This window comes from Eulemur rufifrons, chromosome 7 (genome assembly GCF_041146395.1).
Source record: "Eulemur rufifrons isolate Redbay chromosome 7, OSU_ERuf_1, whole genome shotgun sequence".
Classification (NCBI taxonomy): Eukaryota; Metazoa; Chordata; class Mammalia; order Primates; family Lemuridae; genus Eulemur; species Eulemur rufifrons.
Genome location: NC_090989.1, coordinates 110482136 through 110508248, shown reverse-complemented (window position 1 = coordinate 110508248; position 26113 = coordinate 110482136). Strand labels below are relative to the sequence as shown.

At 48.5% G+C, this 26113-nt stretch overlaps 1 protein-coding gene across 2 annotated transcripts; it reads right to left on the bottom strand.

Moving 5' to 3' along the window:
- Positions 1-4517: 4517 nt before the first annotated feature.
- Positions 4518-24759, bottom strand: ZIC4 (Zic family member 4). 2 transcript variants are annotated; one of them, XM_069473122.1, is made up of 5 exons: positions 24579-24759; positions 20944-21028; positions 14324-14941; positions 9503-9821; positions 4518-7329 (listed from the first exon to the last, which is right to left on the bottom strand). In XM_069473122.1, coding segments are annotated over exons 2-5 (1008 nt in total). In that variant the 5' UTR covers positions 21014-21028; positions 24579-24759; the 3' UTR covers positions 4518-7328. The 2 variants fall into 2 exon arrangements, with proteins under 2 accessions (XP_069329223.1, XP_069329224.1); XM_069473123.1 differs by lacking the exon at positions 14324-14941.
- Positions 24760-26113: the final 1354 nt, after the last annotated feature.

The window sequence follows — 26113 nt, the reverse complement described above, 5'->3', positions numbered from 1 at the left end:
GTGCCTCCCAGACACCTCCATCCCCCATCCATGAGAAGGGATCCAGAGATCTGTAGTTGGGGCCAAATATCAGGCATTTCAATATGGATATGTATCCATTCTAACTGCAAAAATCTTTTGTGGAAGTCAGGCAATTTCCATAAGATCTGTCCTAGAAGAAAAGGTTCTGTGGGGACAAGGTGAGAAAGCTGTTAACTATTGTCTGGCCCTGAAAAGGTCGTAAGTCAGCGTCTCAGTAGCTGACCTGTCAGGGGAAGGTATAAAGGCTTTATTCATGCAGTCCTGCAATGTTCTCAGCTCTCACAAAAGTGTTTTTATGATTCAATTTTCTTACCTCTTTTCTTAATTAAAAAGCTGAACCATTAGAATAGCACCTGCATCGGGTCCTAACGGTGCCTGCATACTAATTCCAGAGTCTTTACAGCTAGTAATTATAACATAAAATCAGCGATTGAATAAAACAGAAGGATTTTGCTCCCAAAGCCCTGCTAATCCCCTTTTAAAAGGGTCTGGTGAAATAATTCAGAACAGTTTCCGGAAGTTGGATTACCACTCCTTTTTTTAACTTTTTACAATGAAATGATATTTCACACTTAAAGGAAGCTGTTTTTCTACAACAGTTTTTTGTTGCATTTTTTAAAAAGAAAGTTGGGCAGCTTTCTTGGACAATAGAAAGCATTTCACTATGAATTCCTTACTAAATGCAGTGGCAGAAAATATAGGGAAAATTTTATAGTATGTTTGAAACACATTTTCACAGGTAAAAGTGGCTGCAGTGTGATTAGGAATTGCTTATGTGTATCTGGCAACTCTCCACTTCTCTCAGAGGAAATAAGGAAACATTTAGGGGGGCGGATGCCTATTTTTCATGGTTTAGAAATATGAACATTTCAGGCAAAACACTTTTCACCAAGATGTTGGGTGTATATTTTTAATGATTAATTAATACACTGATGAGAGAAAGACCTAGAGGTCCCTGTTAAACCCTAAGCAAGACTTTACAGTGGCAGAAACCATGGACCTTGAGCTGCCTTCTAGTGTTGGCAAAAAACACCATCCTCACCTGGCTAATCTGCTCTTGCATGGGCCAGTCTTCAGTCACCAACAAGAGAAAACTGAATCAACCTTCTGATATTCTATATAAATTATCTGATCATGGTGGATTATATTTCCTTCTTTTTGTAATTATTCTACAACTACATGGCACAGCGAGAACCACAGATAATTACCTAATTCTGCTTTATTCCCTCTGAAGACATTTCTCAAGGCTGTTCATTCCTTGTGAGGTTCAGAACAATGTACAGCCCTTCTCACCTTGTTTTGAATTGATTGCCCTGAATTTTGGCTGATGTAGAGTCTATGCTGGCTCTAAAGGAGGAAAAAAAAATGCAGGACAAGTTTAAAAGGGCATCTTCCTGGTCATAGTTGCATTAGATTCACCTGTGTCCTAAGGCATTTTTTCCCTCTTGTCTTTGAATGTTTGCAAAGCCACTGAATGATTCAGGGCCCCTAACACTGACCTCCCTCATTGTCTACTAAATTTCCCCTTTCCTGAGTGACTATCCGAGCCTGATAGTGTTCCTATAAAATTCCTGCTAGTAATATCTCATTGGAAATATTTGGGTAAAAAGGCAAAGGTGTTCTAATGCCCAGACAGGAAATTGGTGACTAGTGGAGTGTGTTATTGTGGAATCTCTGGTCACTTGTTGACCAAGCTGTTGTTAATTTTCCCAGAATGAGGATTTAGTAAGAGAAAACCATGATTGTGTAAAAGGTCCTGATGCCTTCCTGGGAAGAGTGTACCTTTGTGTGACTTTTGCCCAAAGGCCCTGTCCTGGGCCTCCCAGCTGCTTGCATTTGCTCCCCTTTCACATTTTCCCCTCCCTACACACTTGATTCTTGAAAAGCCTGACAAGGGACTCACAATAAACAGCAAAGACTTATGATAAAAATAAATCAACATAGGGCAGCAGGGTGATGGAGTTTACTGCAATGCCAGAGTCTTAACAAGTCATAGGGGTGATATTAAGGCGATTGGTTTCTTCAGCTTCGTTCCTCGCTGAAATAAACTCAATTTCCTCTAATTTTTCTTGGGCCTTTAAGAAACAATTTATGTCTCTGCCTCAGTGCCTCAGTGCAATGGGCTCTAGAACTCTCAGCCAACGTAAAGTCATGTGGCATCAGGACCCTCAGATATCCTCTGGGCTGCCTGAAGGAGGTGCAAGCTGCCTCCTTCCTATGAGGCCCCAGAGGGTGCCACATTTTCTAGGAGGGACTGGACAGAGTCATCTGATTCAATCAGGAGCTGAAAGCTGGAGTTCAAGGTAAGTAATAGTAACAGCAACTAGCACTTAACAAGTAAGTTCTAAATGCTTAAAGGATTATCTTATTTAATGCCCAAAACAAACTCATGAAGGAGGTTCATTTTAATTTTATTTTACAGAGGAGGAAACTGAAGCACAGGAAGGTTTCATCACTTATGCAGGGGCACAGGGACAGTAGGTGGACAAGTCAGGCAGGACAGCTCCTCCTAACTAAGGTCTTCTCACCACACCTGTAGTTTTTACCTGGTTCTTTAATTCAGAATGGTGAAAAAGAGTAGGGGGGTGTAGGGGATCATTAGCTCATTAGCAGGCTAAGCCCCACCCGCCAAGGCTTCCCTGGGCACTACCACTGGGGGACAGAAGGTGGATAACTTCCCCAGAGAACAAGTGAGTGAGGTGATTCTAGGGTGAGGCTAGCCACGGGCACTTGAGGACCAGTAAATTCAACTCTCTGTCAAAGCTTACACCATTCAACTCTGCCAAAAAAAATAGAACCTTGATCTTGGGCTTCCCAGTCTCTAGAACTGTGAAAAATAAATTTCTGTTGTTTATAAGCCAAAATAATGATGATGATGATGATGATGATGATAATGGCTAAAAGACGTCTGAGCTCTCCCAGTGCCTGGGGGTCTGAAATGTGGCAGAACCCTTCCTCTTTCCTCTTCCCCTACTCTCTTGATTCCTCCGCCCCAACTGGGACGTGGAAGGTTTAAAGACAGATCTTTCCTTCTCCAAAACCCCAGAGAGGAAGCCAAGGACAGCCGACCCTCCGCAAGCTCTCTTTTCTATTCTCCGGAATGGTTCAGGCCGCAGCTACCGGGTGCCTTCGCAGTTTTCCTGGGCGGCGTGGGGGAAGCGCAGCTGTAAGGACTCCAAGCCAGCAGGACTGAGTCTGGAGCCCCGGAAGAGCCCTCAGTGGGAGTGTGGAGCTCATTCCTAATCCCCACTTGCTCACCACTACAATGCTTCTGTCGGTGAAAGACTTTAATGAGTACTCTCTCTCTCAAAGAAGTCGGGTCCAGGAGAGGAAAGCCACGGCAGAGGCCCCTCTAACCTGTCCCTGAGGTGGGGTAGGGGTCCCTTCCACAAGAGGGACGGGAGGGGGCGCTAACTCCAGTGCTAATGTCCATGGACCTCCGTTATCCGTGATCCCATCGACAGGTCTTGGTTTCCCCTCGTGGCCTCGTTTTTCATACCTGAGCCTCACCCTTGTGCCTTTGAGCGTTGGGGTCCTTTCCCCCAATATTTTCTCCAAGACTTCAGTCCCTGCCCTATGACCTGGGTCTTCAAGGTGTTCTCTAAAGAGACCTAGCATTCTCACCCCAGGAGCCACTGTCCGCCCATTCTGTCCAGCTCCCTGCCCCAGCCAGACCTACTGGAACCAACTTCTCGGGAGTTGCAAAGGGGCCAGGCGAATTGTTGTCTGATACAGCACCTGCGCAGTACGCGCGGGGGGTGGGGGGAAAGAAGAGACGCGGGCCTCTTTAGGCTCAGTGACAGCAGTGGTGTCAGAAAGTTGGCTCTGGTGATCAGGTGATTCTGACTCATTTGAAATAAGTTCCCCAGTAGCATGACGAGATAAGAGGACGCACTCATCAGAAGGAAAAACCCACCGAAGAACCCAGTCAGGGTCCAGGGAAGTGTCATGTGGGCTGTAGCCTTCCAGTCTTAAGGCTTTGGAACCTTGAGGCCTGAGCAGCCGCTAATTCCGGAGAGATCCAGGATCCAACTAGGAAGATCCCTGAGGGCAACTCTGCCTGACACTCCACTAGAGTTTAGCCAGGGCATGAAGCCAACCCGCCCATTTTCTTTCTTTGTTTTGATTCCCGCCAACTACCAGGGTTTTCTTTGGGAATTCAGAGGTGGTTTGTGAAAGGGCGTGTCCTGCCCAGGGACAGACGTGAGAAGACAGCCTTTCCTAGCAGACGCCAAGAGTATCCTTTTACCTTTTCCCCTAATGTAATGTAAATCGGTTGATGATGTCAGTGTCATTGGAGTGAAATTGGGACGAGGGAGGTCTCTCCCACGATGAAGGATGGCAGCTTTGGAGGGCTCTTCCATTTTGTTGTTCCTAATGACTAGACCCGAAAGATGTTTTTGTGAAGCAGTAAGGAAGGACTGAGGAGAGACTGGAGGCTGCTGCAGGCCCCCCAATCTCTCCCAGGATGAAGAAGCAATAACAGGACACTCAGATTCAAAAGAGGAAAGGAATCATCACATCATTTATTTCCAACGAAAATAGTAAAGTGGAGCTCCACGTACATAAAGGCCTTTGGAGGGAAGAAGAATCACAGATTTAATTCATTTACATTTACATATTTACAACAAGATTAAGCTGTGGCTTTCAACTTTGTTTTTCATTCAACAATCACTTTCAGTCAAATACATAACAACTTATTTTGTCTTTCAAGTTAGTTCATAATTTAACTGATGCTAAGGGAATGGATGATAAATCACAAACAGTATGATTAGAGAGGCTACCACATAATCTAAGGTTTCATTCAGGCTTTTTTCTGTGTGTGAATTATGATTACAAAACGTTTGCCTATCTGTATAATTCACATTCCTTGCAATCATTACATTTCCCATAAATTAGCAATATAAACAAACATATGGAGACCTCCAGTAAACAAATAAAATCGATATAAGAGACAACATTTTGCAGCAACTATAATAACAGCATGGGTTACGGCTTGGAGAAACTTCTTTACAAACCATTTATTCAGCACACACAGGGTGGAGGGGATCCGCACATCCTTGTTTATTTAAACCACCTTTGAAACCACAACAGGAGGTTTGGGAAAACCTGAACAGGGTGAAAGTTTCTTTCTTGGGCACAATATAAAATGAAGAACTGTACATGTGAATGGGGGAAGGATGAGCATTTGCATGCATTTTGGGTCACTATGTTGTAGACCAAACTTTCTGGACTCCAGTTGCCAAGATTCTGAAGAAAACAGGAAATTATTAAAATGTCTCTTTCCTTCAAGCCACTTTCCTTCCTATTAATGACAGAAAGGGCTTGCTGATTGCTGCTAGTGGGAAGAAACATACAATGGGTCTATTTTTAGCAGAAGTGGCTTTGAAGGAGCAAGAAATATTAAAAATCACTTGGCTGCAGCCTTTAGTTCCAAGGATCCTGGGCAAAAATATTGCGATCCCAAGGAGTCTCTCAAAGGAAGCTCATCTAGGTAACCCAACTTGGGCTAAACGCAAGGCAGAGCAGAAGCAGATGTGCAATTATGGACCTTATGGATTTAGAGTATGTACACTATGACTGCACACTCTCTGCACCCCATGTTTCAGAGTTTGTGCCAAGGGCCCCCTGAAATCTGCACATTTCACCAATCTAGGCCCTGACCCTGATGTCTAGGCATTGCTTTTGTTTTTTATCTTAGCAAGACTTAGTCCTAAAGTTATCTATTGGTGTAGCATATGCATATTTTTTAAAGAAGTTTGATTTTATCTCTTTAGAAACGGCTTGAAACTAACCGGGCAGAGGGAGTTTGACAGAGAGGAGAACAAATCGCTGACAAAGAACCTTTTACGTTTCATCAGCGTTGTTAGGACGACAAGCAAGAATGTCTCAGATAATAACTCCCACTTCAAAGATTTCTCAGCTCAATAGAAAACGGACCATCCTTTTTATTCAACCACAAGGACTGGCACTAAAGAAGACTCCACTGTTTGATTTTTTTTTCCACCGTGTTTATTTTTCCCCTATTCATTGGGGTACTTGGATAAAATAAACAACAAGACAATTAAGGGAACATGGACTTCTAACTTTCCTGCCATTTTCCCCACATCCCCTTGGCCTTGGGCTCTTGAGTTCGCATCCGGGACAAGTCCAGCCCTGAGGATATCTTGCCTTAGGGAGAAACAAGTTTGGGGGGCTGCAAGAGACTTCTGGGATGGAGGGGCAGTAGGGTGGTGCTGGGAACCAGAGTGGAAATGTCCCAAAGGCACAGTCTGAACTCCCCAGACTTACCCAGGGTGGCTGCTTTCCCTTCAAGTCCCTATCAAATCCACACCTCTATCCTGCTCAAGATTCAGAGAGGCGATTTGCACAAAATCGAGCTGAGGATGCTCATTTGTAAACCTTCTGAGGTTGTCCTAAAACCATTTACTCCTGACCCTGGAGCTTCTTTGGGACGCAGTCAAGATGCAAGGAGTCCAGCTCCTCCCTTTCCTGAAAGCGTCCCTTGCGCCAAAACCTCCCACATCAGGACGCAGGGTGAACCCTTAAATGCGGGCGAGGCAGGTCCTAGGGAGGAAGTATATACTGGAGAGCGCAGTGACAGTATTAAATGGCGTGAAAGCAAAGGTCAGCGCAAATGTATCTTAATAGAGTGTCTGCAGTGAAGTGTGCCGCCTTTGAAGCGGCCGCTCCCCGCGCGCATTTCCATGGCGAGCCTAACGCGGCATGCTGATGCACCGTCAAACTCACACTTTCAACCCCAAAACCCAACTCTTTGAACAACCCGAGCTTGATTAGACCTTTCTCCTTTTCTTTCCCCTCTTACAAACCATTTCCTTGCCTTTAGAAACTCGCCATCAAACCCAAATGCGCCCTCTGATCACCGCAGAAAGCAGAAACAAAGGGGGCTGAGCTTCGATTCAAGCGGCCCTTTTCTTCCCTCACATTATTATCCATTTTTATTATGATCGGGAACAAGTGCCCATTCGCGTGGGTTTTGTTTACCGGAAATTAAATGAAAATGATTTAGTCCGCGTCAAACAAAAATATATACTTGTATACACAAGAAAAAAGGCCTGTTAGACGTAAATATTATGTCCTTAATGAAAAGCCTGGACGGGCTCCAGGCTCGGCCTTTCAGGATTTCAGTGCGACTTGCCCATTGCCATAGAAATCCTAACTTACCATGAAGATGCACCGTGGCGAAGAAACACTGCTTTGTGCGCGGGTCCTTTGATGTCGCAGGCGCGGGATGCGGGCGCTCAGCTGCGCGGAGCGAGATTACCTTTCCAGCAACGCGGTGGACATCTGTAACAAGCAAATGAAAAATTAAAGGCGATTAGTGGCAGACCAAACATTTTTATTTTATTTCATTATTTTGGATTGGGGTAGATGGCAAAATGGTCAGGGGAGGGGACTAGAAACGGAAAGGAAAAAAAAAAATGAGTCCCATTTAAGGTACGGGAACTTTTTAAACATCAGCCATCAGCAGAAGTTAGACAGAAGAAGCAAGTTCCGAAGATGCCCTCTGCACCTTGGCGGTAGGGCTGCTGTTTCACTATGGGAAAGAGTTGTTTGCTGCCGACTCCCCGGGCTGGGCTAGGCAGCCTCTGGGCCCTATTGTGGGGAGGAGGGAAAGGGAATTGCAGTCCCCCTTCCTCAATGATGGATACATTAAGGATGTAGTATTTGGAAGACTGCGGTTTTTATTTGGAGCAACAGTCCGACTTAAGTTAGAATATTACTTTAATTGATAGAAGTTTTGGGGGCTTCGGGACATGAATGGGAACTGTTTAACTGTGTCTAAGGAGGAGAGAGCAGAAGAAAGTTCAGCAAAGTGGTAGGGCCAGGACTTGTTTGCTGCTGGGCTCAACTTTTAAAATTGAGCTCCACAGGAGGTTCTCCCCAGGGGAAAGATCCTCCCCCCCCCCACACACAAATTCTTAGGAAACTGGAATGGGTCTACCAAAGCTTTATTATTTTTTTCTTTTCTTCTTCTTCTTGAAATCTTAGTTAGGATTTCGGGGCAGCCCTATTCCCCCTGCAGAGGGAAGGGGAAACAGGCTCTGATTCTTTCCCTGGTTGGCAACAATAGCGAAGGCCTTCCTCTCCGTGCCCCCACCCCCAACATCTGGTTCTTTTTTTTTTTTTTTTTTTTTTTTGAGGACTTCATACCCAGCATATCAAATACACGTTCAAGCTAGACCCCATTGGGTTCTTGCCTTTATAATATTTATTACTGCACATCATCTCTCATTACCCCTCCCCTTTTTAAAATAAGACCAACATTGTGGAATTTTTCACAAAGACCATCACAGAAATTATGCGATTCACCAACGCACTGCCGCCTAGGTCGGGTCACTCCGCCAAGGAGGCCTCGACTCAGTGACGTCATCAGCTCGCTCCATACCCCGAGCCCAAGCACCCTCAAGATTTCACCGCCAGCGCCTCCACGGGGGTGGGGGGTGGGGGGTGGGAAAGGGGCCTGGAAGGCCTCACGGCATTGAATCCTGAAGCCTCCCTAGCGCTCTTTTGTCTGTATTTCCTGTTGTTTGGACTCATCCCTCACCCCGAGCATATAGTATATATCAAGTCTGCGGACAGACAGGCAGACAAACATTTATCTGCGTGCTCCGGAAGGTCCATGAGGGCGGAGGCATGTTACCCCCAGGGAAGGGAGTGAACCCCTGCTTATTTCCTTTATAGAGGTGGTTGGAAAATTTAGGACTTCTGTATTTGTGTTTCAAAGGATAGCTGGAAAAGGGGAAAGCGTAGGGATGCAAAAAGGAAAGAAATGGGAGGCAAGAAAATGGCTCTGGAATTCCTCCTGCCACTTTCCTGGATCTGAACTTCCGAGGTTGAGATCGATGGGAGAGGGGAAAGAGACAAGAGTGAGAGGAGCGGACTGGGAGCTGGGAAGGAGTAGGGGTGGGAGAGGCGCAGTCCTCAAGGAAAACATTTCCCATTCTGTGAACTACGCGGGGAGTTTGTGGCTTTACGTTTGCTACCTGCAGTTGTCAGGATTGCACATAAATTCTTCTATTTTTTTTTCCCCATCTTCCTGTGTCTCTTTACCCCTAACACTGGTTTTATGCTGCCCAGTCATGAGGGCCCGTGGGCCACGTGGGCGGTGGTGCTGGGTGTGAATGTAGATTGGATATGGGGACCATATTTATGTTTTTAAAAAATGGACACTGTATCACTATATTCAATGAGCTCTAACAACTATTAGTGGTGGGCTGGCTTTCTTTCCTTTTTTCCTACCTGCCTTCCTTGTTTCCTTCCTTGCTTTCTCGCCCTTTCCCTCTTCATGCCTCAGTAACCCGGCCTAGACTCGCAGTCAGTGTACGCTGAAGCAGCAACCACGGAAGTAGCCCTAATACCGGAGGCGGCGGCGGCGGCAGCAGGGCAAGGTGGCAGTGCAGAACTGGGGGGTGCGGCAGGGGCAGCCCCCACGGGGCCCGAGCCCTGACACACGTACCATTCACTTAGGTCGGCGCCACGCGCCGCCGCCGCCGCAGAGGAGGCCACCTGGGACTCGTGGCTGCAGTCTGAAGAGGGCGACACGAGGGCAGATGGTGTAGCCGAATCGTAGCCAGAGCTGGGCGGCGGCGGAGAGCGCCCATGCACCTTCATGTGCTTACGCAGTGAGCTGGGGTGCGTGTAGCACTTGTCGCAGCCGCGCACCTTGCACGTGTACGGCTTGTCACTAGTGTGCACGTGCGAATGCTTCTTACGGTCGCTGCTGTTAGCGAAGCGCCGCTCACAGCCTTCGAACTCGCACCTGAAGGGCTTCTCGCCTGGCGGAGGCAACACAGAAACATTAGTGTTGATGGACCTTCTCCCCAGCTCGCTCTCGCTACCCTTCCCCATTTCTCTTGTATTTTCTAGAAAAGAATCAAAAAAGATTTTCAGATATCGTGGTGCCTTAAGTCAGGCACCCCCTTCTCCGCGGAGAGCGCGCCCCGGGCGCCCTCTCTTGCACGCCTCTACCCCTCCCCTTCTCCCGCCTAGGCTTAGGGGGAGGGTACGGAGGAGGAGCGACATTGACTCCATCTTAGTCGAGTTTCTATCCTCGAAAATCCTGATCCATTCGGGTATTTTCCTCCAAATTTTCTCCACTCGGAGTCAGAAGCACCTCTGCCCGGAGAATGAAGTTAACCGAAGAGCTTATGTTTGCTGGATTTAAAGTTACTGTTTTAGCCAGACCTCTCTGTCCCCCACCCAGCGGTTCACCGCCACCCCCATTCCATCCTGGCCCAAATTGTTTCCTAAAGCTGGTTTTGTACAAACGCCAACGCCAGTAAAATAATTTAAGGATGTGCAGTCGATGCACATGGCGTGTGCATTATGTGAATTCATGCTGCAGGGAAAGGTATTCTGAGCAATGATTCACTCCAGAGGCGATTTTTACAGGAAATGAAGCCCCCTCCCCCTTCCCTTCTACCCCCTGAGGGCAAACATTTAGCAGCATTCTTCAAATCTTGCCTAAACCGTCCGGGACCCCTCCCGATAAGCGCGCCGGCAATAATATTTTATTACGCTGCTCTGGCGGCTTCCCGGAGCCCCAGCAGTGGGCAGCTGGCCCTCCCAGTCCGAACTGACTTGCGAGGTCGACCGGTCTCCCTAGACCACCCCCACCCAGCTGTCCGGCCTCACAAGCCTGAGCCAAGAGGTTGGCGCGGCAGGGTCCGCCCAGACCTTAACGGGATCCGAGGTCTCTACCGCAGTCGCGCCCTTGAGCGCTGCGGCTTCAGGAAGAGACCAGCTGCTTTGATCAGGCCGGGTCCGGCTTCGCAGACCGGAGGGCAAGCGGGAGGTTGGGGCAGGCCCGCGAGGAGCTCGATTGGTAGCTGCGATCCCCTGTAGAGCCGAGGGAAGGCGCGAGCGCGCGTTAGGGTGAGAATACTAGCCGGACCGAGCCCCAGTCCAGCGCTCACCGCCGCGTGGATTCGCTGGCTTGCAGGAGATGAAAGGACTCCGAAAACCCGGAAGCCCAAGTTCCTGCCGGAGCTACAAATGCTGCGGAAAGGGGAAAAGAAGGTATCTGGGAGCTTTGAACAAATGGCTGCCGTCCGGCGCGGCGCTCAGAGTTAAGGAAACGGCTAACTAGCGTCTCGCTAAGGAGGAAGAGATGAAAGGCTGGAGGACTGTTGCCTTTGTGGTTGCTTCTCCCGCGGCTTCCAAGAAAGGCAGGCTCTTTGGGGCAGGTTTGAACAAACAAAGCCCCTATTCCCGAGCCCTGTAGAGGCTCAGGCGGAGAGGTTTGCGCACAATCCGCGCCTCCGCGCAGGCTACGGCTTGTGAACCGGGGGGCTCCGGCACAGCCCGGCCTCTGTGTTCTCATCTTGCAGGGTTATTGTTTAGTACACTGGGCTCTCGCTCAGGAAGGTGCTGGCACCTGCCATTTCGAGTGACACTGGCACCATTTTATGAAAACCAGGGAGAAAGGTGCAGAATAAATCAGTGTTCCTATTTGCCCCTCCTTTTTCCCCCCTCTGATCCTTGCCAACATCTACAAAACCAAAACTTTCCTTCCTCCCTCCCTTCTTTCTAAAAATCACTTACAAAAAATCATGCAATTCTGAGCCTGCAAAAGAAAACGAGATTTTTATCTGAGAAAGCAGAGGAGGGATGGAATTTGAGGTTGGTTCCCCCTTCCCCTCGGAAATAATTCCCTCCACACACTTATCCCGTCTCTTGAGCGCCTCGTTGGACATTAACGTAAAAAAGAAACAATAATTTCGCTCCAGATGAGGAGCAGAGGAGAAAAAAGCAGGGCACTGAGGCGATACCCACAGCCTGGAAGTTCGCAGGCCCCTGGGAGGCCAGGTGAGGCCGCGCCACCCCCGTCCCCCCCACCCCCGCCCCGCTCCCTGCGGAGCTGTAGGAGGCACCCTGGCCTCCTTGCTTGACACCCCCCCAAACCCCCTCCCCCGCCAACGTACTGCCTCTAGTCCTTCACCCTCCCCACGTCTCTCGGCGCTGCGCCCTGGGTGGGTGGGTGAAGGTGGAGAGGCAGTGCTGGGCCAGGCCTGGGCCCGGGGCTGCGCTGTGAAATGTCCGGAATCTCATCCCAGAGGCTCTGCAGCCCTGAAAGGCCTCCTCCCTGACCCCGCGCCAGGCCCGCCTGACAAAGTTCGCAAGCGTCGGGACAACCGGGACAGCGCCATTTTCTTGCACTTGTGGCTGGGTTTGGTTGTCCCACCGACTTCGTTCGGACACCGTCTCTCCTCTACCTCGGATCCCCAGCCTAACTCTATCTGCCGATGGGGAAGTTGGGGCGAGCTCCCACCCGAGGGGTCCTGGGAGGGGGACATCAGCCGGCAGGGTCTGAGCAGAGTGCGGAGGCTGGCCCGCGCTACCCTCGTTGCAGCACCATTGTGCTGCGACCGCCACAAAGTGAAACCTTTCGGCAGAGACTGTCGCCTCCAAAGCCAGGTACGGGATTCAGATCAGGGAGAATCTCAACTCCTGAGAAATCTCTATCTCCTCCCGCTTCCGGGACTCGAGGAAATGAAACGCCATTAATATTTGAAAAGGCAATTATTTTCCTGTTGAATCTAGAACTGTCTTCATGAATAATTTGTAGTGAGGTCTATTGCCATTTGAGAAACATTTTGTTGAGGTTCCCCCCCCCTTTTCATTACTGAGGAGGGGGGTGTGAGGGAAACGTCAGAGCACGCGAGGCTCCGAAGATTTTGTTGTTGTTTTTAATCCAAGCAGTAATGAATCAGTACCGTGAGCAGAAAGAACGCACAGAACTCTGTCCTGAATAAACCCAGCGCACTGGGCCAACCCCAGCGCACTGAAGTGAACTTGCTTCTCTGCTGTAGGTCGATTGCGTTAAGAATTTGACCATTTTCTGCTTCACAAACTTCAAACAGTGGGCCGGCAAACAGCAGTAAAAGTTTGTTTGTTTGTTTAAAAATAAAAACTGTCATTTCAGAAGAGTTCCTTCTTCAGCTCAAGACTGTGCATCTACTCTCGGGGTATCGCCGCCAGCCGCCTCTAGTAGCAAGTCTGTGAGCCAGGATCAAGATCTCACCTATCCGCCTTCCTCGGGGATAAAACTCCGGAGGGGGTAGGTGAGATGCATGGAAGAGAGCCTCGGGAAGGAGCTTGGGGAAACTGTACACTTCCAGACAAGCTCGAAAATAAAGTAGTACAATACTCAAAGTGGACTTTAGTCTGGCTTCTGCGTGTGCCAGTGTCCCGGCCCTGGACCTTCCCCTAGAAGGGAGGGTCTGGGGGTAGGCGGGATTTAGCAGTGCCAGCCTGGGGGAGTTCTTTGACTCTAACAATTGTTGATGTTCCAGCAAGCATAAGGATGAGTAGGCAAGACGCCGAGTAGTAGGAGAAATGGGGCACCAGGCTGGAACTTACTTTATCTTCTCCTGTCCCCACTAGTCCCCTTCTTCCGCCCCAAAAATGGGGGAGGGGAGAAGATGGTGACTTCTTAAACTTCGAGGGAGGGAAGCGAGAAAACTCTGGTTAAGGAGAGTACAAACAATGGCTGCTAAACTAATTAATGTAACTTCACAGGCTGTTCTGAAAGTGTGAAAACTTTCTCCTTGTAACTGCGTTAATTAGAGATGCTTCTGGCCAGAGGAGTTCAACTTTGAAGGCTCTTGCGTGAGACTTCTTTTTTGCTGTTAACTAGAACTAACAGATGTGGTTGACACATGTCCCATTTTGTTTAACAGCTCTGTAAATGACATTTAAGGTGGATGGGTCCCGTTGGGTCTCTGCTAAAGTAAAAGTGAGGGTTTGCCAAACGTCCCTAATGTCAGGCCAGCAAGACTCAAAAATAGGGCCAAAGTAAGCCAATGAAAGCTCCAAATCCTAAAGAAGCCACCAAGGGCCTGATGACCCCCCAGTCCAGGCGGGTCAGATTATCAGGCTAACGGGTGGAAGAGTTCTGCCACACAACTCCAAAGAGACCAGGAAAAGTTAAACAGTTGTTCCTATGTCTTTAAGACTTTGGGAAAACAGTGGTGTTTTTAAATACCTTAAAATCAAACTCCATAAGCAGAGAGCACACACAGGGACTCAGGCACGTTCACCCTTGTCCCCCAGAGCAGAAATCCCGCACTATCCTCCCTACACACAGCCTCCGGATACTTCTGTAACTCTAAGAATAGAAGCGCAAAATTAATATTTTATGATCTTGGTTCATGGAAACACCACCAAAATACCTCCTCCCCTCCCCCCGCCGCCCGCCCAGTTGGAACTTGAGGAAATACAGACCCGAGGCCCCCTTTCCCCAGAGGGTCCGCACGAGACAGCGCCGAATACTGACCTGTGTGAGTTCGTTTGTGTATTTTGAGATTTTCTGATCTAGCAAAGACCTTCCCACACCCCGGGAAAGGACAGGGGAAGGGCTTCTCGCCCGTGTGCACGCGGATGTGATTTACAAGTTTGTATTTGGCTTTGAAGGGCTTGCCCTGGCGCGGACACTCCTCCCAGAAGCAAATGTGGTTGGCCTGCTCCGGGCCGCCGACGTGCTCCACGGTGACGTGCGTGACCAGCTCGTGCATGGTGCTGAAAGTTTTGGAACAGAGGCGCGGGGACGTGGGGCCATCAGCCGCCAGCCACTTGCAGATGAGCTCCTGTTTGATGGGCTGGCGCATGTAGCGGAAGAAGGCGCCGGGACCGTGGGGTGCGGCGAGGTTCACGGTCAGGTTCATGCCCCCGTAGCCATGCAGGGCTGCGGCAGCTGCCAGGGCGTCGCTGCGGGCCGCAGGCCCGGGCGCGAAAGGCTCTGGCCGCGCGTACATGTCTCCGGGGAGCCCCAGACGGAGGAGTCCGTTCAAAGGACCGCTGGGGGAGGCCTGGGGAGGCTGCTCGTGGAGGCCCGGGAACACCGAGGGGCTGGAGGCGGCGGCGAACTGGGGGCCATGGTGTCCAGAGCTGCTACCTGTTGTTGAGACAAATAGCGCGCATGAGAACGGGTGGCGTGGGCTGCGCACTCCCAGGGCCCCGGGGGGCAGGCCCAGCCCAGCCACACCACAGCCTCTGCCGTCAGCGGTAGGACTGGGAGCCAAACGGCGCCAGCAGTGAACTGGCTGAACGGAGCAAGGCCAAAAGTTTCCGCCGTCGTTGGGCCGGGTTGCTCTTGGGCTGAGTTCCCTGCGGCACCGTGAGCTGGAGAGGGTTGGTGGCTGCGGGGTAGGTGGAAGGGGTAGTAGGAAGCGAAGGGCTGAGTCTGTGGGTTGCTGGGGGCTCTGCTCCAAAGGGATCTGACCTGCGCCCCAAATGTACTTTGGCGAAAAACACCCCAGGGTGCTCCGGGGCACGGAGGGTATGGAGGTAATAGAAGTGGTGATGTGGAAAGTGGCGATATTGAAAGTGGTGATAGTTCTGTACCGCCCCAGCCATATATATTAATTTCAGTGTCCCACTTGGCTGAGAGAGGGCGGCCTGTTGCCTACCGGCCCGAGCTCCCTGAAGCTCCCTGTGCCAAGCCGCTCACGCCACGGTCACCTGACAGTGGGGAGGGGAAATGACAACCACAGAAAACTTCTGCAAAGTTTTTTTTTCCCCCTCAAGTTTTGGGTTTGGGCTTCCCCACCCCCTTTCTCTTTCTTGGTCTTTAATGTCTACGTGAAATCTCCTAAACTACAGAGGCAGCAGCAGGGCGCGCGTGAGGAAGTGAATAGAGATTCGGGGCCGCAGCCTAGGCCCACCGAGAGGAACAATTGCCTAAATCGCTCATTGGCCTGCGGCCGGGGCCGACGTCAGTGATGACAGGTCCTGCCGCACGCGGTCTCTCTCTCTCCCTCCCCCCACCACCACCCCTCGGTCCCCCCCACCACCCCCCTCTTCCCCCGCCCGCCACCCCACCCCCACAGCGTCTCAGGCTTCTACTGCTCATGCGCTCTGACCCGGGCACAGCTTCTTTTCTTTCTCCCCTCAGCCTCCTCCCCCTCCTTTCCCGAAAGCTGGGTAGATGGCTTTGCCTCTCGGCTCCTGGAAGTGAGCTGGGCTGGGTTATGCCTCCATTCACCACAACTTCGGAGAGGGGCATTGCGCTACGCGTACCGTTTTCTCAGCAGCCGGGTCGGTGCTGAAGGGTAGCACTGTGTGTGGAGGGATTGGGGTCTGCTTGGGCAGTTTGCCCCAGGAACCGGGAGGAGGAGGGGGAAGGGATCGAGTACAGGAAGGAGGCTGCAGACTAGATAGTCAGAATCAATGAAACTCCTAGGCTGGCGGCCTTTGGGCCTAATTTTATTTTCTCGCTTTCTCTGAAATTTCTCATTTTCCTCATCTTTTTCCTCTTTGTCTCTCTTATTTTCCCCAAACCCCCTACCTCAGTTTGCCTTCCTTTCTTCTTTCCCTCGCCTATCTCTCTATGCTCTTCCCATGTGGCCTTGCAAGCCCCAACTCCCCGATCGGTGCCTGGCGCTCAGATACTTGCAAACTCAAATGTCTGGCCAGAACCTGGATTAGGCAGGAGACTGTGATGACCTGGGAGAGACTGGCCTCGAACTCACACCCTCCTGAGACGGTCCTCCCTGCCACGGACGTGCGGGCCAGCTGGCCCAAGAAACAAAAGAGAGGGGCGTCCAACCAGAAGGGACAGGTTCTAGCCCCCAAATGTCCCCTGGCCAATCTGGGGTCCTGCGCTCTTCACCCTGCCTTCAGACGGAGCTTCTGGGAAAGGAGATTTAAGGATGACTTCCACTTTCAGCTCTGGCCACTTGTTGCCTGAAGGCTGAGCCTCTGCCTCCCTCTGAGTCACCTTAGAATTCTGCAAAGAGGGGACGCCACTTTTCCCAGTCCAGACTTTGAGAGGGCCTGTGGGTTCATGGCCTCCACCCACAAGACACCCTCCAAGATGCTGCAGGCACCATCATGGTGGGGTGGTTGGTCAGCTGAAAAAAACTTCAGTTCTGGCCCAGTCGAGTGTGGCATAAGTGGGGTGGGGGTGGGAGGGAGGTGTCCTTTGTTTGCGCCCTCAGGCTAGGGTCAGCTGCAACCTCTGGCGATTTAAAAGGCTGCTGGCCAGGACCCCTGCCTTGCTGGATTTGGCCGAAAATGCCAGCTTAAGTGCTCAGGCCTCCCTGGCAGCCATAGAAAGCACTCCTAAAACAGAAAAAGTCTTGGAATTTTTAAGAGAAGTTTTAAGGATTGGGTGAAATATCCCCTACCCCTTTAGCAGATGTAAGAAGTTTGGGCAGATTCCAGGGAACTCTAGCTTCTAGTTGATTGAAACCCACTCCCATCCCCAGCACCAGGGACTATTCTTACAGATTTCCTGGTCAGCAAATAAGGCTTTCTTTTACATTTTTGGAAATAATTAACTTATTTATAATGGTTGGCAGATTCTTTTAGACTTTCTTCATTTAATAATGCATTGTTCCCTGCTCAGGGCTGCACTTTATCTAGGGGTTAACTTCCACAAAAATTTCTCTCACTTTGACAAGCCCAGGTCTTTCTGCTCTTCATAGGAAGAGCTTGGGCGACTCTAGCAATAGATGCTGTGTTAAAACATGAAAGGAGAGCATTTGACTGCCAGACAACTCCTGCTCTCAAAACCAAGGGCTTCCACCCAGTTGTTTTGAAACTAGATGTTAAGGATTTGTCTTCTTTCTTGGCTTTCACCTTTTTCCACACTGCTCACTTGCTAGGGTTTACCCTTCCACTCAGAGGTGCCTCCTCTCCGATCCCTTGCCCTGTTTTCCCTTCCTCCAAGTACTGGCCAGGCCTTGTTTCTAGCAGGGTGTTTCCACATCTCAATGAATTGTTTCAAGTCCCCACCTCACAGGTGTCTGTTGAATAATGATGTTGTCTAGGTAATTCTGCGGTTAACTCATGAAAGTCTCCCCCCCCCCAAAAAGGCCTAAAATCAAAACCAAAACAAACAAAACAAAAGAAAACAAAAAGAGAATGTGTTCTTCTCTGAGATCTTTTGCCCAGCTGTTTCCACTGTCCATACCTCAACACAGAGCTTAGTCAACTTCTGTGGCATTCAGGCCTAAGTACAAGGGAACTTCTACAATAGTCCAGGAACTAAAATATTTTCTCTCCCACTTGAACTTAGGTGATCTATAACCAACTGTCCAGGATGTTTGTCAAACTCATCATCTGCTTTAGCTTTAAGACTGATTTGCACAATATGGATCCCTTAATACATACACTGTGACCTCACCTCCAATACAAGCTTTGAATAACAGTACAGACAGGACAGGGGTCTTTAGTTGTTTTAGGCTGTGGACCTCTTTGGAAGCCTGGTGAGCTTGAATTCCTAATAGTTCTGTGTTTGCTGCCTATATTCATAACAAAATAAAATGCTAACATTCCAATAAAATGTTGTGAAAATAAAAATGCATTTTTTCCCATCAAGTTTATGGAATCCTTGGATTCTAACCACTGGCTCTGTGGACTCCAGGGATAAGAAGCTGAAGTTTTATACACATAGACTTCTAGCATTTTACACTCTGTCCTAATAACTTCACCGTTGAAAAGCTTTGAACCTGTGTATGACTTTTTGTGCCAGCAGCAAAAGGGCAGACATCTGATTCAGCCAAAATCACTGACAGTAGCCTGGCCCCCCAGAGCTCCTTCCCAGATTCAGCCTTCTCTTTAAGTGCTGAAAACATCTGGACCCATCCTGGGTAGATGCTTGCTTGAGTAGCCAGGGGTCAGGCGACTGGCAGGTCACTGAGGTTGCCTAATCATTGCAAGTTCCTTGGAGCCATATGGTCTATATCTTGGTTGGCTAAACACAGCTATGGGACCAGACATTGTCTGAGCAGGACATTTCCCCAGAGATAGCAATAAGGAGAAAAAACTTCTTTGTATCACTAATATTTACAGATAAAGAACTTTGGGCAATTACCTAAGAACGTTCAAGGTGTATCTCTTAAATAAGCACCAAAGCAGTATCAAGTTGACCAAAGATGACAGGTGGTGTGGTACCAATGTTTGGGAGGCAATTTTAGTCTTTAGAGGGATCCCTTTGAGTGTTCCAGTGTCCAGGAAACAAAGAGCCCAAGTTTCAGAGCTTATCAATTGGGCAGGCTAAGGAATGGTGTACCCTCAGTGGTCCTCAGATTTTTCTTCAGAAACTTACCTTACTACACTTGCCTTCAACACCAAAAGCTGAAGCATTCTATTTCTAATCATGTGCAGGGTTGTAGCATTGGTAAGCCCACATTCCTGCTTTATTTGCAGAGAAAAAGAATATCCTACAACCCACAGATCTTTAGTAGATGTCAAAAAGATGCACTGGAAGCTTGCTTTCACGGGGGCCTATTTGCAGCAGATTCTAGCACCAGACCCCAAACATCCCTCAGTCTTCAGAGCTTCTGCAGACCAGTGCCCAGACTCATGCCCTAATCACTTTTACTTGCTCCAGCCAGACTGATGCAATGGCATAGACAAGTGATTATTCTAGTCCAACTTTCTAGGAACAGGACATTTGGTGGTCCTACCATCTGCCAGAGCTTTTCATGTCATTGATTCAAATTTCTCCTTTAGAAAGAAAAAAAAATGCAGGAGATTGCAGATCAATAGCTAGGCTATTTTTCCATTTTGATTTCTTAAGCAATGTTAAATGAGATTATTTGTTGAAGGTTATGCCCAAAGCAGGGTCCAAGAACTGAGGGCCACTGTACAGAGGCTGGCCAAGCACAAGCTTTGTTACATGAATCTTCTGCATCTAGCTCTGCAGTCACTTGTTCAGTTCTTTCTTCCCTGTTTCTGGCCAGGTTGACACCCTAAACAAGAGGTAAATCTCTTTAGAGGCTATTCACAGACAGACTTCAGGATGCCTGCAGTGGAAGGTTGTCTCTAGTCTTATATAAAGAAATAATTTAAGCCCCAGGAGCCCACCTATATGTCTAAGCCCAAATTGTGCAAAGGAGATGAGAACTATCAGGATTTTGGAAATAAAGGAGGATATTCTTCTTCTCTGCTATGGAAATTTGGGCTTTAATCATCATTAATGAAGCTGAAAATATACTTGGATAGAATTCAACTTTCAAGCAAGAATTCTGCAAAATGTCCTTTGATAAAAGATTAGGAAACATTGCAAAGGATCTTCCAAAACAGCATTAAGGAATCAAAACAAATGAATTTACATAATAACAACATCTCTCTCTCTCTTTCCTCTCTCTCTCTCTCTTTCTCTCTCGACGTCTGCCATCAAATTATTCCCAAATAATAGAAGAGAGCCATTTTCTGAGTTGTCCATTCAACTATTGTAAAGATGGTTGTTTTGCCTACCAAGAAAGGAACATCTTTGGAGGCAACTATCAGTCAGTGGTGTAGTTGAAATGAAGAAAACTAGACGCCTGGAAGGGAAAACATCCAACCCTAAATCATATGCTTATTCTAAATGGAATATTAAATTAAATTCTCCACAATGAAGGTATTCCTGACAGAGCGGCTGTCAGTCACTCCCTGTTCAGACACCACATTGTGGGAATGTCGTCGCTGCCACATTGCAGAAGGCTGGTGTCCCTGGTAAAGATGATGTATATCATGTAAACCCCATCACCAAGATCAAAGTCTACTTCTTTCATGGAAGCCAATACATGTCAAACCTCATTCCAATCAAATCATCCGGAAATGAATTCAAGATGAATATGTCGTAGAATAATGTGACAGTGGAATTGCGGAAGGTCAGGGGTGGTTGTTTCAATGAGAGAGTCATCAAATATTAATTCTAGAACATCCAGATGAGTAGGCATTGAGGGGGATTAGCCAGCTGCCTGTGGGATGTTCTGTCATTGATTTGTGTGCAAATGTATCAAACACCAAGGTGTTATTCTAAGTTTCCTTTGAACTCAAGACACACCCCCAAACCCACAATCCAACATAACTAAAAGACAAAACAAAACTTACTACTTAAAAATCAAAAAAAACCAAAAAGACTTCAGCGATCCAATATTCAAAAGAGGATATTTTACTTACTTGACTCTTTCAGAGTATTTCTGTAAAGCCGTAATCGTTTCCTCATCACCAAGGATGTCTTGTATCTCATTTTCTGAGTTTGAGCCTGTTTGGGAAAAAACAGTAACGGTCACTAGTTAAACAATTTCACACATGTTTGTGTGGCAAGATTCTTTGGCCTGAATATATAAGTGAAAAAAGGTGTTGGTCTAAAGATAGTCTTTCAGTCTTTGACCATTGTTTAAATTTGGAAGCTAAAGAAAAGGACTTTGCTAGGAACTGCCCAATATTTATTGAAAAATAATATATCTTTGGTGATAAAAATATTGAAAATAATAATTTTCCAGCTAGACTTTTATCTGAAACTTATTTGTTGTCCTGCCTTGCAAGTACAAGTAAGCACTCTTTCAGTCAGTGCTCAAAAATCCATAACTTCTAGAATTTGAATTTACTGGAACCCCCATTATTTTTTTCAAGTTTATTAATTGAATTTAATGAGGTGTGGTGGGGAAATCCCACTGTTATCTGAGAGATTGGCAGGTTAAAATTTGAGTTAGAAATGTTGGAACTGAGAGGAGGGGAATTTCTTTGCAGGTTTTCATATGCTGTTCTGTTTATGGTTGTGTGGAACACTTCGCTACATATTTCTCACACCCCCAGACCCATTAGGGAGACCCATCACTGCTTGATTTTTCAAAGTTATTATAAAATTCACCAGATTAAAAAGGTATTGCTTTTATCATTTGGGCCAGACTGTCCCCATTTCATAGTTGAGAAGAGTAGAAATAACACTCCCCAAAGGTATATGCATTACTTATCAGATTCACTTTGTGGCTAAAGCTACCAAGCCATTGGCCATCTTAAATTCTTAAAACCATCCTGAGGACCTCTGTATTTGTCAGACAAGGCTGAAGGCAGTCGAACAGCCAAACAGAAGTGATCCATGCAACCTTGACCCTCAATTTGGCCTAGAAAGACAAACAGTCATTGAAAAGGTCTCAGGCTGGACAAACACAGCAAGTCCTCGGTCAGTGAGGATGTCTGCGTGTCTTGACACTGCAGCCTACAGAACAAGCGGTTGTTATACTTGTTGAACTACAGGCCAAATCCAAGTGGGACTCTGTTATCTCAAAGGGTATCCAATTCTCTATACGCAAAGATCTCTTTCTCTCCCCCTCAACCCCCAACCCGGACTCCAACAAGCTTAGCAGTTTTCAACCTTCCCTTTCCCTTTTTTTCTAGGTCCAGGCCTGGGAGGTAGGGAGTAGACTCACCTTTTCCCGGAAGGTTTTATTTATTTTCAATTCTTTCTAACCAAAAGGCATCCTTCCCCAAAGGTTATAAGCTCCTTCCAGCACAAATCAGGAAAGAAAGGAGGCCCAACTTTGCATTCCAACAGAAGGGCAGCATGCTGGGCATCCTCGCTCTGAAATTTCCTCATGGCAGGATGTCTGGCACGGAAAAGTCCTGGTTGGTTGGCAATAATAGAATTTACTTTTTTCTTCCGAGGGAAATGGGTGTGAGGTTCCCTAGAGACCTCTGTCCACCCACAATGCTGCCCCAGCCCGACTTCTAAGAGGTCTGGGTCACTTCTGCCCTAGGTCCTGTCAGCCCTTTGTGTATTACAAACCCATAGACATGCAAACAAATGGTGCAGAGGTTGGTCTAAGGCAGGTAATAGGGACCTTAAGAGGCTCTCTCTGGCAGTTCTAGCACCCTGCCTGTATAAGGAACCATGGTAAACATCTCCTTTAGTTCAAACTCTGACACCACTTAGCAAGCAAGCAAGCCAGTCATCTCATTAAAGGAGGGATGAGAGAATTTGGAAACAGTCCTTGGGCCCCTGGACTTGAGGTCCCCACCAACCTCAAGATACAGGAATCTCAAAAAGGTCTCGGTTTGGTTTTTCCCCAATGCTTGCTCCCCACACCAGCCAAGGCCACAAAATTCCCAGTCAGGAGCACATCCTGGAGACCTTTTAGAATCTGTCTTCTTGCCGGCACCTTCAGAAGAGGAAAGGGTGCCAGGGAGCCCCAGTGATTGATAGTGCCACATGAGAGCCAAGAAGGTGGGGCACGGGGTATATGAAAAAGGCACCATTTTTATATGGGGGGCCGCAGAATCTGCACGTTGTGGGACCCACCTAGCCGGTGCAGGCCTGCCTAAGGTCAGAGGTCAGCAGCAGCCAGCGGCTTCAGTTCCCGACCCACTCCACACTGATTAACCCTCAGGCGCGGCAGCGAAGGCGTGTCCGCCTGTCCGCTACAGCTCGGCCCTGGAGGGCGCAGAGCAAAAGCCCTAAACTGGGAATTCACGAGCCAGAGAAGAACTGGCTTCCCGCCTCTGCCCGCTGTCTGCTGCTGCCAGCTGCACCTCGCACCTTTCTGGATCCCTCCATCCGGCCGTCAAGCGCCCGGGATGTTGAGCTGTGAGACTGGGTTGTGCAAGGGTCTTTACTCCTCCTGTTTCCTAGAGAGAGGAGCTCAGGTTCCCTAGCTCGGGGCTGAAGGCTGGGAAGCCTCCCGGTACCAAGAGTAGAGTCTGCATCAGTGGATCACCCGCAGGATCAGCCTGGGCATTTGACCCTTCCTTTGAATCCTACCCTCCCCAACCTAAAGCGGTGCAGTGGCGTGGATCGCTGTGAGGCAAATAGGGTCGAAAAGCGGGGAGAAATATGACCTTGGAATCCAAAAGGAGTTTGCGGGAGACAGTGCCAGCAGAGGTGCAGCCCTCCTAAGGCCCTCTCTCCATTCTTAATACTCTGCTGACTGCCAACTGTTCCTGTGGGTCGTTGGTAGACCCCAAACTTTCAGGTCCAGCCTTTGAGCAAGTCCTAGCTTTCTTTCACAGACCAACTTTGTTCCCTTCTTACTTGCCCCTAATTTCCCGTGCCCCTGAGTATAGGGTAGTGGCCAGAATCCTAGGAGCTGCGGCCTATTCCCCAGAGAGCTAGTCACAGACCTCATTTGCAACCGGGAAAAAGCAAGCCAAGTCCCGAAACCACGGCCGGCCGCACACAGAGAGCGAATCCCAGCGGTCAGCGTCCTGAGGCAGGACCCGCCTTTGCTGTCAGGTTAGGGCGGAGAAGTTCCATCGTCTTGCTGCCAGCTGCGCTAACTTGGCTCTTTGACCCTGGAGAGGGAAAGCCAAGACTTTCCGGGCTATCCCCGTGGGGGCAGGGAGAAAAAGCTGCCTGCAGGGACCCCTTTCCGGGACTGGGGGGGGGGCGGGGGGCGCTCACTTCTGGCGAGGGAAGATCCAGGCCACTATTGCCCTTCTTGTCCTCATGTTGGGGCACCTAGGCAATTTACAAGGAGAGAAGGGAAGACAGGCGGGCAACAAGCTACGCTTGGTTCCGATCCCAGTGGGAGCCCCATTTGTCCCCCTTTCTTCCTCTCCTCCTGGGAAGAAGAGATGGACTCATCCTCAGCGCTACCCTTCGGCGGAAGGGCCCCCTCCTCCCCTTAGTGTCAGTGGGGTGGGGCCTATAACCATGGTTGGGGGGAGCAATGAAAGAGGAGATGGGGGAGAAAATCTGGCTGGGCTTCTTTCCCCACTGGGGTTTGGGTGCCAACGGCCTCCCATGAGGAAGCTTGCTACGGCTGCTGCTGGGGGTATAAGTCTCTCCTGTCTGCCCGTTGGACTCACGCACTTACCCCACTCCACCTGTTGCCGGGGTCGCCTCATTTCTGCACATCACTTCGGGTTGGCAGAGGGGGGACCACAAACCCCTCCAAGCCTCTCTTTTGTGGTTCCAGCGAGGCGGTCATCCTTCATTTCTCCTTTTCCAGCTTTCGGGAAGCAGTTAGGGAATGTATGATGAAGCAGAAATGAGCCGTCAGGATGATATTTTAATGGCTTATATGTCACGTTGGTGCATGTGGCTTTGAACTGGAGCCGCTCGAGTTTCCTGCAGAGAGCGCCGCAAATCCCACTTGATAACTTCTACAACCCACAACTTTTTTTTTCTCACATTCACTTTCACCCTGTATATTTGGACGCTTTTCCTAAAAATACCCTCTTGTCAACGTCCCCGTTGGATTTTCTGCGGACTGAAGAGGAGAAGACTGATTTCTTTTTTGAAGAATTATTTTCCCTCTCCCCCTCTCAGAGGCCACCCTTCCCCCTCAGGTCCCCTCCCTTGGTTTTTTTTTTTTTTGAAAGGCAGGCGAGGTGGATTCAATATTTGTTCTCCCTAATGAGAGAAATACAGTCTCTAGAGAAAACTTTTCCTTGCAGATAAGGTTTTCACAACTCCAGGGAAAGCAGGATCCCACTTCCCCTTGTAGGCAGCAGAGAACACTGAACTGCTCTGATATATCTTTTTTTTTTTAAGTGCATAATACTTAAAAAAAAAAAAAAAAACGCCAAGTCCCAACCTTTTCCCTCCACTTCTCACTCTGTTCCACTCAAAGTTGGTGGGAGAATGCTGAGCTTGTGGACTCAGACTTGTTGCTGGGAATGGAACAATTGACTTTTTTTTTTTTTCCTTTTCAAATTTCTATTTCCCCGCACAAGCGCAAATGCTCAGCCAGGTCCCTTCAGACACCAGGAAATCATCCCAGATACACAAGTGGACTTTTGAGCCCGAAGAACCCAAGGAAAGGGCAGCCCCGCTCGCCAGCCCCAAACGACAAGACAATCTAGTCGGTGAGAAGACCAGAAAGGCGAGGAACGGCGGACCCTGACCCCTGCCTTCCTCCAGCCTGCGCAATCCGCACTGGCGACCGGGCAAAAAAAAAAAAAAAAAATATATATATATATATATATATTCATTATCATTTTCTTCTTGTCCAGGCACTGGTGAGTTTCCTAACCCGGCCGCCTGTGAAAGGATGAGTTGAGGTTTCTTTGTTCGCAAAAAGAGTTTAGGGCTCTGATTCAGCTGCAAAGAAGCCAAATGAAGTTAGAAACAAAGGGCAAATTGAAGGATTCCGACTCTTGGCTTTTTGTGTTTTCCTTACTAGAAAATAATTAGACCTAATGAATATGCAGACGCTTAGACTAAACCCTCCGCCCGGGCTGCTGGGTTTTAAACAGAGAGCCACGGAGAAATGCAACCCTCATTCCCCAACCCCCAGCATCCGCGTGCATTTTTTTGAAATGCATAAATGTTGCTCGGCTTAATTGATTGAGTCACAGGGATTTTTTTTCTGCTTTTAAGTGCTATACTTCTCTACCTTTCAACAAT

Coding starts and splice junctions, on each gene's coding strand:
- ZIC4 (XM_069473122.1), bottom strand. CDS start 21,013: ATGAGATACAAGACATCCTTGGTGATGAGGAAACGATTACGGCTTTAC. Junction 14,942..20,943: donor AAATACTCTGAAAGAGTCAA/GTAAGTAAAATA, acceptor TCTCAACAACAG/GTAGCAGCTCTGGACACCAT. Junction 9,822..14,323: donor ACACAAACGAACTCACACAG/GTCAGTATTCGG, acceptor TGCCTCCGCCAG/GCGAGAAGCCCTTCAGGTGC.